The sequence below is a fragment of the Copadichromis virginalis genome, linkage group LG7 (assembly GCF_057382275.1).
Source record: "Copadichromis virginalis isolate Kocher_CV1m ecotype Utaka linkage group LG7, C_Virginalis_male_GT1.1, whole genome shotgun sequence".
Lineage (NCBI taxonomy): Eukaryota > Metazoa > Chordata > Actinopteri > Cichliformes > Cichlidae > Copadichromis > Copadichromis virginalis.
Window position 1 is genome coordinate 55,436,910 of NC_140624.1, and position 11,974 is coordinate 55,448,883.

At 39.7% G+C, this 11,974-nt stretch overlaps 2 protein-coding genes across 2 annotated transcripts; both read right to left on the reverse strand.

Moving 5' to 3' along the window:
* Nucleotides 1-974: 974 nt before the first annotated feature.
* dtwd2 (DTW motif tRNA-uridine aminocarboxypropyltransferase 2) lies at nucleotides 975-7,179 on the reverse strand. The gene is made up of 6 exons (XM_085464284.1): nucleotides 4,888-7,179; nucleotides 4,567-4,657; nucleotides 3,185-3,279; nucleotides 2,904-3,102; nucleotides 2,214-2,342; nucleotides 975-1,782 (listed from the first exon to the last, which is right to left on the reverse strand). The coding sequence occupies exons 1-6, from the start codon at nucleotides 5,052-5,054 to the stop codon at nucleotides 1,603-1,605; spliced, it is 861 nt and encodes a 286-aa protein (XP_085320410.1). The 5' UTR covers nucleotides 5,055-7,179; the 3' UTR covers nucleotides 975-1,602.
* A 64-nt stretch (nucleotides 7,180-7,243) lies between these two features.
* Nucleotides 7,244-10,650, reverse strand: LOC146706194 (uncharacterized). The gene is made up of 2 exons (XM_085464283.1): nucleotides 10,255-10,650; nucleotides 7,244-9,766 (listed from the first exon to the last, which is right to left on the reverse strand). The coding sequence occupies exons 1-2, from the start codon at nucleotides 10,377-10,379 to the stop codon at nucleotides 7,528-7,530; spliced, it is 2,364 nt and encodes a 787-aa protein (XP_085320409.1). The 5' UTR covers nucleotides 10,380-10,650; the 3' UTR covers nucleotides 7,244-7,527.
* Between the last annotated feature and the right edge of the window lie 1,324 nt (nucleotides 10,651-11,974).

An 11,974-nucleotide genomic window follows, 5' to 3' on the forward strand; every position in this document is an offset into this window, starting at 1 on the left:
GCGCAGTAGTTCAGTCCAAAGGCAACTTCTAGACAGGTTACAAAATAAATAAAATAATAAAGTGTAAATTAGATGACAAAACGCGCATAATTATTACACGAAAACATGTAAAAGCACGTGTAAATGTTTCTTTTCTTCTATAATATATGCATTACAAGTAGATCTCTAATCAATAAAATATGTAAAAACCTGTGCGACTTTTAATAACTTCATTCAATCCCGCTGTTTTTTATATTCTCTTTTGTGTAAAGTAACTACACTTTGGGAAACGTGTATCTGAGAATGTATATTTAAGTTTTGGATTTCTCCTCTTTTCTACATTTGAGAGGCAAATATTAGGACATGCAATATATTACAATTTAAATTATGTATACACAGATGGATAAAGCTGATGAGCCATACTACAAACAAATGGGAAGAAGTTGTTTAAGCTAGGTTAAGAAAAGAGGTGACAATCAGTGAGCAGCAGTGGGGTATAGAGGGTGGCAGAGGGTGGTGCAGGACATGCGAGGACAATGAGACAGTGGTGAGGTGTGCAGTATGAATGACAGATGGGTTTCCGGTGGGAAGGGAAGAGTTACATCAGGGCTCGCCTCCGACTCCCCTCTTGTTTGCAGTGGTGATGGACAAGTTCACAGATGGGGTTTGGTAGGACTTGGCATGGACTATGATGTTTGCAGAGGACGCTGAACTGTAGTGAGAGTAGAGAGCATGTGGAAGATAACCTAGAGAGGTGGAGGTATGCCCTGGAGAGAAAAGTAATGAATAAAGAGAAGAACAGCCAGACTGCTTTGAGCTGATTGGAGGATAGCAGTAAACCAAATAACCAGAGTACAAGCAAGGTATGCAGAAGAGCGTCTCTGAATTCACAACATGTTGAACCCTGAAGCACATGGGATATCTGCTGCGACATTCAGATAGTAGGACCAGAATTTGGTGTAAACAAAAGAAAAATTCTACACATATTCCTAAAATGAGATTTGTTTTCCATTTTATTGATAGTTTGTGGCATTGAAAAACTGCAATACTTAAACAGCTTTTTGTAACATCCAACAAACATTATTGGCAAGCCTCCAAACACCATTTATAAAGCTATACATTTATACAGTATAGTGCAAGTTTCAGTTGTCACTCTTCTTACCAGTGTGTTATTTGTCTTTGGTAGGTTTTGTGTTGCTTTCTGTTTATTTTATTATTTTTTGTGGAAATTGAAATTTTGCTTATTAAAAATATCAGTGGAATCAGTCCTTCCACATGTGACCTGCTGTATAGCCACGTGAATCCAATCACAACAGAACCACCACACGTTTCTAAAAAATTCAAGCTATTGTGATGTAAACAAAGTAAGAAACCTAATTTATTCTTAACTCTGATGCTTCAAGTACAACATTTATTTGTCAGTAATTTACTTACAATTAATGACAAATACATAAATTATATTTATCAGCATATACAAGTGTTTTTACAAAAAACCAAAAAGGAAAAAAGTCCCCTTATGTCTCATCGTTTCCATCCTTGTACTCTGATCGCACAGTCCGACACAGTGCAAACAGCAGGAGAAGCAGAGCTGACAGGGCCTGTCCTCTCTGCTCTGACATGCCCTCATCTGGGGCAGATGCTGTGGTCACTGAGGAGTTTCTCCATCCTCTTTATCTTGCGCTTGTTCTTTGGCATGGGCTTGTCGTACATGCCGTTCTTCAGCAGATGTTCCTTGCTATGATGGATCTGAGCGCCGTGCTGAAGCTGGAAGGAGCAGAGTGCTTTCAGGGGCTTGAGCAGAACCTGCACACGCACAGATGGGAATGGAAGGAGAACGCGATAAAGAACACCATGCTCTGTGTTTTGACATGATTCATGATAATGAACCTACAAAGAATTACTGCCCAGCTTCTCACACACTCTTATCTCCAAGCTTCATTTTACCATCCTTTTACCCTTTTCATTTAGCCTACCCACTCATCACCCTTGTTTTAAGAAGGCAGCAGCAAAAAACTCATTTTATTCTAAAGAGCGGAAATGTCCATTTAGCAATGATCTGCTGAACACAGTCAAGCATTTAGCATTAAAATCTAGATATTTATCTCAGCAGTTGGTAGAGACTAAACACAGAGTTAAAAGTAATGCAAATATTAGATGTAAAAATAATTATGATTCTGTATACTACAGATTTTAGATATTTATTATACTACTATATAACCGTTTTGGTATTTTACCTCTTGGATCTCATCATTCCGCTCCAGGATCGACAGAGCGACAGCGGCACATTCCAGAGTAGACAGACAGATGTTGGAAGGTTGTGTGCGGATCACGTATTGACTTGATAAAGTCCTATTGAGCTGCACCTGGTAAACCAAAGCAGAAGTGATCAGTAATCACAATGTTGATGTATGAAAAGCAATGAATTTTATGAAAGCTGTAATTCTTAAGGAATGCACCACACTGGCAGTTTTTCATTTAGGGCTTTCAGCGTTCATCTCTGACAGGTGTGAAGTTTCAAAGTTATGGTTTGTCCATAAACACGTGATCAGAGCTGGAACATCTTCTAATGTTGGTTGTCAACATTACACACATTCAACTTAGAGGCGGACTGACACAGAATTTATGACACAGATTTATCTGATATCAGATATATGAGCTAATTTTTCCCCCCTTTCGGACTTCTGTGTTTCATTTACTTGTTTACGTTTTCCCTCACTCTACCTGGATCAACTGATTTGTGTGTTTGTGGCGTTGTATTGACTAATCACGTTTGTGCACACCTGCATGTTATAGTTCTGTGTCAGTTGGACACACAAATCCAAATTTTCCACCCAATTCAGGCTTTAAGACCCTAGAAAGAAAAAAGGCTTAGCAACTGAGAGAACAGAGTTTATATTCTCTACAACGTCCTTTAATATGCGCACCTGCTTGGGCAGGTGGAAAAGGCTGTTTTTGAGGAACATGTTTTTGGCTTGGCTCCATGTGCCGTCTATGATGATGACATTATATTTCGCAGTGCCCACTTCTTGGTATTGCACCAACTCCTCAAGGTTCTCCGATTTAGGTCCTGGGTACAGAATCAGCGTTCTGCTGTCCCGGCACACCGCAGCCAGCTCCGGGTGCCTGCACAGAAAATAAATGAAGGCAGAAAATAAAAATTTAAATATAACACATATTTAACTACGCTCAATTAACGCATACTTACTTTTCCTCATTAAATCTCCTTCCAACTATGACATTGCATTTTCCTTGTGGCAAGCAAGCAGCAAGTAGAGGAACTGTGCGGAGTACTCGGCTCTCCTGCAAGAGATCGAAACCTTTAGTCTCTCATGTTAACCTTTTATAAAATGTGTGTTCATTACTGTCATGAAAGCCGCACATTATAGAGTCCACTGTCAGGAGCAAGACAGTAATCTGATTCCAAAGCATTCAAACACACCCGATGGCGATGTCAGGGTGATACACTGAGAAATGAGACACTGATGTTCTTCTTATTCATCCACTAACTCTCAACACAATATCAGTCTTGGTCTGGTGCAGATGTACATGTATGCATCTTTCTGGATATGGGTCAATATCAAAACTTGCCTTTAATGGAAATAAGTCAGCAAAACATGCGTGGAAATGGTGCGATGTAGAAATTGTTCTTTCAGATAGTTTGATTAATAAAATAAGCTATGGTTGTATCAGCTGATACAGGCATCAATGTATATGTTTGCCATTATTATTATTATTATTATTATTTATTTTACAGGAAACAGTTTTTCCAGCAGAGTGGACATCTGTACCATCATGCAGGATTTTAGATTAGCGAGGTAACTTAACTGGGAATTTTCCGTTTTAGTGCAAAGTGCAACTAATGTCACTGTTTGTTTTGATAGTAAGATTATTATAGTCCATAATGTTTGTCTCTACAATTAATACTTTTGGGTGTTTATTTTGCTTAAATATTCATCAGCATTTTTAAACCAAATCAATCTTAAACAGTTACAGTCATCTTAGTGTAAAATTCCCTCTCTCTTTGTTACTTTATCAGCTTTTCTGCTGATTCAATTAAACCCATGTCCTATAATATATTATTGTATATAGCATTTGTATTCTATTTTATACGATTGTATATAGCATTTTATTTTTAATTTATTTTATTCTACTCTATTGTGTACTGTATCTCATAGATATATTATTCCAGTGTTTTTTCTCTAATTTTTCTATGTAACTTTGCACTGTCCACTGCTGTAACAAAACAAATTTCCCCACGCGTAGGACTAATAAAGGTTATCTTATCTTATAATAGTTTATTACTTATATCCTATTTTTGTCAGCCAGGTCTCAAAGTGAAACTCATGCAAGATCAACTTGCTAGGCAAAAAATAACCCATAGAGGCTCAAATCAATGTGCAATACATGCATACAACAATACAGCTAACACTACCACACAACATAAAGTTTAATCTAACAGATTTTTATAAACAATAACAGTGACTTTTGGAGGCTTTTGAAAGACATAGATGTATTTTTGAAGCTTCACAAACGCTACATTTAAACAGATCAAGGACTCTGGGTCTTAAAACATGACTTTTGACTCACCTCTGCAGGATGCTGCACTACGTACAGACATGTGGAGACCTCCAGAGGTTGTGGTGGAAGAAAAGGACATAGACACACCTTCTGAGGGCGACTACATGGGAGGAAAGTTGAAGACGTGAGGCTGTGTTTTCCCAGTTACTTCCCAGCCTATAGCCCCCATCTGTGTGTGTTTCAGCTGGTCTTGAGCTTTTCTGTAACGACACGGATCTGTTCCCTCATTAAAGCATGCCAGCTACGCGAGGAGACGGGAACATTCATACGCCGCCTGGATCAACCAACTCGGCTAACTATTAGCATGAGCTGCTCTTTAATTCAACTCACCGGCAACGGAAACATGTCGGTCTTCTCTCGCCAGCCTCCACCGGAAGGGCAGCCAGATCCCCAAAAGCGTCAACCAACCCGTCCTCCATCGAGGAGCCGTCGCACATTTCTGGGGCGTTTTGTATCTCTTGAGTGACGGCGGAACACAGACTGGGAGCGCAGTCCATTGTGGAGTTAGCAACAAGCTAACCTGTGCGAGTACCCAAACACTGCGCCGTCTTCTGGTGTAGAAGTAGACCGACTAGAGAGAGAAGGCACACGGCGGCGTAATTAAAAGTGTTTCGTAGAGTTCACAGTGCGTACGCTTTATATTTCGGGTATATACCTCGCCTCTACAGTGGATGAAAAGAGATGAGTACACAATGCACATAACTGCTGGTGGTAGGAAATGTTTATTACAGGAGAGTCCGAGGCTGAATTCGTTTATACAAAGTGTTTCTCTTCTTTTTCTTTTCCTCCCATCTCCTTTGGTATGCGTCTATCGCGTAGTATGTTATATACATTTAGAGTTGGATGGCTAAAATAACTTGTTTAATAATCATAACAGACACCTTTTCTGGCTACGCTTACCTCGTTAGTAAGGTAAGAGTAATGATCTATGGGGCGACTTCACTTGTTGCTACTGCAAGGTTAACCAGTAAAAAGACTAAAGCTAGATCGATATTATTAACCAGTATTAGCCATTATCACAGGTATATATGATATTAGCCCAGATGATTTCCCGTATATGCTAACAGAAATTAACACAGAACTTTTTGACATCCGGGGTCTGAATACAGATACAGATACTAAAATTAAGACTAGTTCCTTATTTTGTCACATCTATTTATTTATTTTTTGTCATATCCAAGATCAGTGGTGCAAAGTGAGCTTCACAATAAGCTGTTAACTATTTAGTTTGGAAGTTGTGTGTGACTAAATAATAACCCCATCATTTCCCCCTTTCTCATAAGATTCAAATATACTCTCAATATGTGTATGTATGCATATAATCCAGACTGCTTTCATGCATCATTGGTAAAAACGCCAATCATGTCAGAAACAGAATACTTTTATAATCTCTAAGGACAATATATATATACTGGTATATAAATCGGTATATATTCAGTTTGCCATCATATGCAACAAAGAAAAATAATATATTATTGTTTGAAGAGCTAAAAAAAGAAGAAGCAGCTATTTAAACTTTCATTGTCGAAATTGTGTTTCATTACAATTTTTGCTGTCCTTCTCAGGATGATTACAGATGTTCATAATCAGTTCATAGGCATAAATATAACAGCAATCATTTTTGTTATACTCGTCGTTGTTTTGTTTTTCATTTTCAGTCAGTTAGCTGTTTGCTGTTCAAAAACTCAAGTTACCAACATGCACTGACACATCCGTTCTATTTATTGTATTTCTGCGACACAGTTGCTTGTAAGTTGTTAGTACTTCATTAACTCAGGGCTGCCACCTGTCGGTGTGGAGGAAAAGGGTTATTTTAAAAAGTACGCTGGGTGTCGCCAAAGGCTATTTAATGTAAAAGTAAGGCCGCTTTAATATACTTGGAAACACAGCTTTTGCCCCACGGAAGCAAAATAGTTATGTACACTTAGTTGCGTATGCATTTTATTCACACATCGTTTGTCCATTTGAAAATGGATATCTGTGAGTTTGTTTATAGTTTGACTTTGAAGGTCAGTCGACACAGGGTCACAGCTGAGGCTTCAGAACGCACCTTGGATTCAGACGTAAAGCAACTACTGTACAGTGTATCTGCAAGCAATGCAAACATGCAGAATACTGTACACCACAGTGCAAAAATTAAAAAAAAAAACAACCCCAAAAAGTTTCTCTATGTGCATACATTGGGGAATATTTTGTTCATTTTGAGACAGCTGTGCTAAAGCAGACTAAAACGAGCTACGTTTGGTTAAGTTGGAGATATCTCTTCGATGATGCAGGAGAAATATACGTAACTTTTATAAATGCCTTTGAACATTTTTATGATAATTTTTTTTAAAAGCATTTGCAAAATTTTATAACATTTGATGAAGATCTTTAATTACAGATTATTTTGACAGGGTGCTAAACATCACACCCCATTTGGCTTAGCGACAGATGCACATTGTCAAGAAGTTTCACGTTCCAAGCACATCCGTGATTAAACAAAGATTTGCAGGGTGGATAATTTGTCAGGAATAACCACAGGTAAATAGGCTCATCTGCACGGATCACAGACTCTGTCTTGGATGTTTACAAGCGGTTGTGCGGAACACAGGCTCCCAGTTTAGATAAGGTGTCGAGTTAATGGCCAGAAGGGCTTATTTATAGCTGAAGATGCACCCTGACACCGTACAGACACCGACACATGCACGCTTATCCTTTTTATTTGCACATGTGAACCACTCTCATCAATCATGCTATGACTCATGCGCTATTGGCAGACAGTTTGGCTTCACCTGCAGAGACAAAGGATATATGATCAATCTGAAGGCAAAGGTTTTAGATAAGACTTTGATTATATATGCAAATCTGAGCTTTAAGAATTTATCTTAATTTAATGCACTTTACATTTACTGACATTTTAAGCCCAAATATGGATATTGATCTGTTACAGCACTTAATACCAAGTTTATTGAAAAAGACTGTAGCGCACTAAAGTATTACACACTGTCCTTTGTTTTTGGCTTGCTCAGTTGGAAAAACTGTCGAACTATCTTCTTGTTTCTCAGCATTATTCTCTGTTGGATCTGTTTCTGATGACTTAACATCTGTCTCTAGTTCAGTTTGTTTTGTAACTGTTTCGGTCTGGCTTCTTTCTCCTTCTTCTGGTTTGGGGTTTTCTCCTTCAGTTGGCTTTCCATCTCTCTCATCTCTGGTGGTCACTTCATTCCCGTCCTGTACGCTTTCAGCTTCTGTTTTGGCCACAGCCAACGCATTCTCTTCTCCATCTCCGTCGCCTTCATCAGCAGTCTCTGCCGGCGATGCCGTCTCTTTCTCCTCCTCTCTTTGCTCCTTCCCTCCAGCCTCTTCGTTTTCCTGCACAATTGGAGTCAGAGGCGTTAGATCTAGACACGTCTTAGGAGGGGATGCTACTTTTCTCCTAGGAGGAGCGACTGGCTTGTCTATTTCTGAATCTTTTTTCCACAAATCCCGAACACAGACATTGCTCTCTTCCAAGGCTGCGGGATGATCATCTATACTTGTCCAGTCTGCTTCCTCTGAGGGAAACTCAAAGCAAGAGATGCTAAGTTCATCGACTGGGATTTCTGTTGGTTTTTCAACTGTTATAGACACACTCCTTACTGTCTTGGATTTACTCTTTTTTGCTGTTTGTGTGTCGTCTTCTTCCAGAAGTCGAGGGAAAGGCTCTATGTCGCACGGAGAAGAATTGGCGCTGGACCTGAAGAAGTCTGTAATATCCTCCTCTGAGTTAGGCACCTCTCCTTTTTCAGGTTTGGTCACAAAAACATCAAGATCATACAAATCCTCGGACATTATCCGAGGTCCTTCCTCTGGGCATTTTTCTTTATCTGTTGGTTCCCCCTCCACAACAGGAGTCTCATCTATCAGGACATATTTCTCTAAATATCCCCTGGCCTCTCGGTCTGAATGCCTGCTGTGGAAGGACTTCTCCGAGGTCACACTTTCAGTGTCTTCTTCTTTTTTCCGGCTGCCGAGTGCTTCCTCGTAAAGGTCTGTATAAAGAAAGGCCATGGCTTTGGGTTCCTCCAGCAAAATGGGATCAATAATTTTCGGAGGCCCTTCGGGTAGAAAGATTGGTGTGAGGACATCTTCTTGGCTTCCAAACAAATTCGAACCACTCTGTTTTGAGGGAAGCCTAGATAGTGCACTTTCTGCTGCTCCGCCTCCATCTGTTGCCCCTGGACCTTTCAGAAAGTATTCGTCTGTACCGCCATAAAAGACTTCATCTAAAAGCTCGTTAGCAAGTTCCACCAGACTGATTGTGTCTGACTTGTCAACATCTGCACCTTTGGTGCTGGTGCTTTCTTTAGTCTGTGCATGTTTCTCAGTGTACTGACTCTCAGTAGCAGTCTTTGCCTCTGGTTCCACCTGTCCTCCTGCAGCCACAGCAGGACCTCCTGGAGCTTGAGCATCAATCAGGGCGAATGCCTCAAAGTAGTCCACATTTCCTGCTGCTGCTCTGCTTTGCATTCTGGCCACGGGAGCTCCCGGTGGATCCATGGAATCTAGATCCACAGGAGGGTGGGGGCTGGCTTGGTAATCTATTGTTGGGCCCGTCTCTACTGAGATCAGCAGCTCATTTTCATGGATCTCCTCACTAGCTTTAGGAACAACACTTTCCTCCAGGTATGAAAGATTGTCCACCATTTCTTTGCTGACTTCTTCATCCACGGTGGCCAGTTTTTGGGGAACAACAATGTTGAGGATTTCAGAGCCTTCTGACACTAAGCTGAACAGCTGCTGCTCTTTGTCTTCCTGAGGATCAGTTGTTTCGTCTTGGTCTCCTTCTCCGTCACTTTTCAAATTTGGTTGAGAGACTTCCACTAACTCTGGCCGCCCTGAGATGTTCTCAGAGCTTTCTGCCAGGACTTCTCGCTTTCTATCTGCTTTGCTTTTCGGCCCACTTGCCCTCTCCTTGGTTGTCTTCCTTCTTGAGATAAGCTCCTCATCCATGACAAAAATGATTTTGCCTGCTGGATGAGACCCAGGTGTTGCAGGCTGTATTGCACTGAGATCCACAGAGGGGAGTCCAGCTTCAGACATCCATGGTGTGGTGCAGCGACTGGGGGTCGTCTCCCATGCGATTCCGCTGTCCTCCCCTTGCATAGTTACCATGGAGAAGGAGGAGTCCATCATTAGGCACTGCATCTTAGGCCGGACATTATCATCGTGGACAGCCTCGCGTAAGCTGAAGGCACAGTAGCGCAAAAATATTGGGAGGTTAAGGGAAAACTATACAAAATATGTCCTAATAACTTCTAAGTTGTGCAGGTGTTCTTTTGCTTTAATACTTTTTGCACTGCGCCTAAAGCGAGAGAAAGAGTCTCAACTTATATTCACCAAAGTCTGAACTGCATAAAGCATCACATCTATCAACCTTTGAAGATGCTTGTTGTGCTCCATGAGCATTTTTACGTCACACAAGTGTCATTAAGTAGGAAGAAAGAAAGAAATTTCACCCTGCAGAACTTCCCATTCTGCTTGACCAGTGCAAACATACGAACATGTGGCATTTCCTCCATAAATTCAGCATATTTTATTACTGCAAAATAAATGTTTCACCACAGACTCTAATTCCTAAATGATCAAAAACTTTCTTCTGTGGTAAAAAACAAAAACAAAATTGCAAAACAAATCTCATTAAGATGAAACTTTAACCTGCAGCATAAAGAGCACCTGTTTTGAAGGGTCTCCACTTCATCAGTAACATCAAGGTTTTGTTCTGTAATATCTTCAGATGTCAACACAGTCATCTCGGGGTCAACATCTGACTGTGCAAAATCCTCCATTGCTGTAGCCATTGTTAGCAGTATGGATCTGCTTCAGCCTCTCAACACGACTCGATGCTGCTCTGCTGATCACATACGAAGCGAGCGAGCGTGCTCGAGTCGGGTTTTCATGCTCAGCATAATCTTGAAATAGAAAACTTGCCTTCCACTGTTTCATCTGAAACATTTGCAGCATGCAGGGAGAGTAATTCGTCTCCTGTTCACAATGGTTGAACTCTTGAAATCACTACATACAGATAACAAGTTAATCTGGGTTAAGCAGTTGCAAATAATCTGAACTGTGAAAATGCAGGAACATTAAGGCAGTGTCTCTGTCTTATTTATTTTTGCCAGGTCTAATAATAATTTTTTCTTGGCATCATGTATCTGATATCATTAGTCTCTCTGTAAGCGAGTTAGAGGTAAGATTGTTTAAAATCTTTAAGCTGTTTTTTTTTTTCATGTGCAACAAATCACATGTCAATGAAAAATAGTAAAAACCAAAATTGTGATTAAAAAGTTAGACTTGTCATGCTTTTCTGTCCCACTAGTGAGCATTTTTTGTGGTAACTGGCCAAATAAGTTTTTAAAATCTGCCTTTCTTTCATTTTGATTGAGCCACCTGCTCGTGTCTGTCACACAGAGTGTCAGAGATGCTATGTGGGAAATGAAAGCGTGAAGGAGTTGGGGAGGGTTTAGTCAACATGTTCTATCTGGGTAAAAGTTCCCCAGTGTAAACTAGTCTGACATACCCTGTGCATCATAAAACTTTCCAGTGGGCATGCCAAACTGTGAATTTAATATTATATAAATTTTGAGGCAGTAATCACACACAACAAGACCGGGAAGAAGTAAAACTGAAAAGTCCAAGAATATAAATTAATCAATAAACACAAAACACTGGGCCAGTAATTTGACATTTATGTTAGGCTGCTGAAAGGTGTCTCTATAAGCGATTGCACCATAGGTTATACTTAGTTTGTTACAGGTCCTGTAGGAAAAAATGATAAAAGAAACTTTATCTCTAAGATCCAGAGAAGAAAACTCCCGTTATTTTAAAACATATATCATTAATGTCATGAATGCATATCATACTGAAATGCTGATTGTGCCTTCAACCCCATCACCATTTTCAACCCCCATAATGCAAAGTTAAGCCCCTATTACCGATGTTAATGAAAGTTCTCTTGGCATGCTCTGGCAATGAAACAGAGTATTTTTGAGTGAAAATTACGTGTTTCATAAGTGATCTTTAGCCATGGGACATTTCATCATTACATACTCACCAGAATTTACTACTACTTATCATGATTCTTGGGGTTTTCGCTATTTCCTCTGTATTATTTTAAGGTCTTTACCTTACAATATAAAGGACTTGAGACAACTGTAATTGGGATTTGGTGCTATATAAATAAAACTGAACTGAACTTCAGCATGATTTCAAATCATGATCACAATGATCATATGATAATTTTGTCTGTGACAGGGTTGAAACCCAAATGGATTTAGTGAGATTTAAATGCCTAATAATGACTTTGTGCCTAAAATCTGATCAAAGTACAAAAAATGTCTTTATTATACAAAAATATATTTTCTTTATTGTTACTGATATAATATAATAATACTCA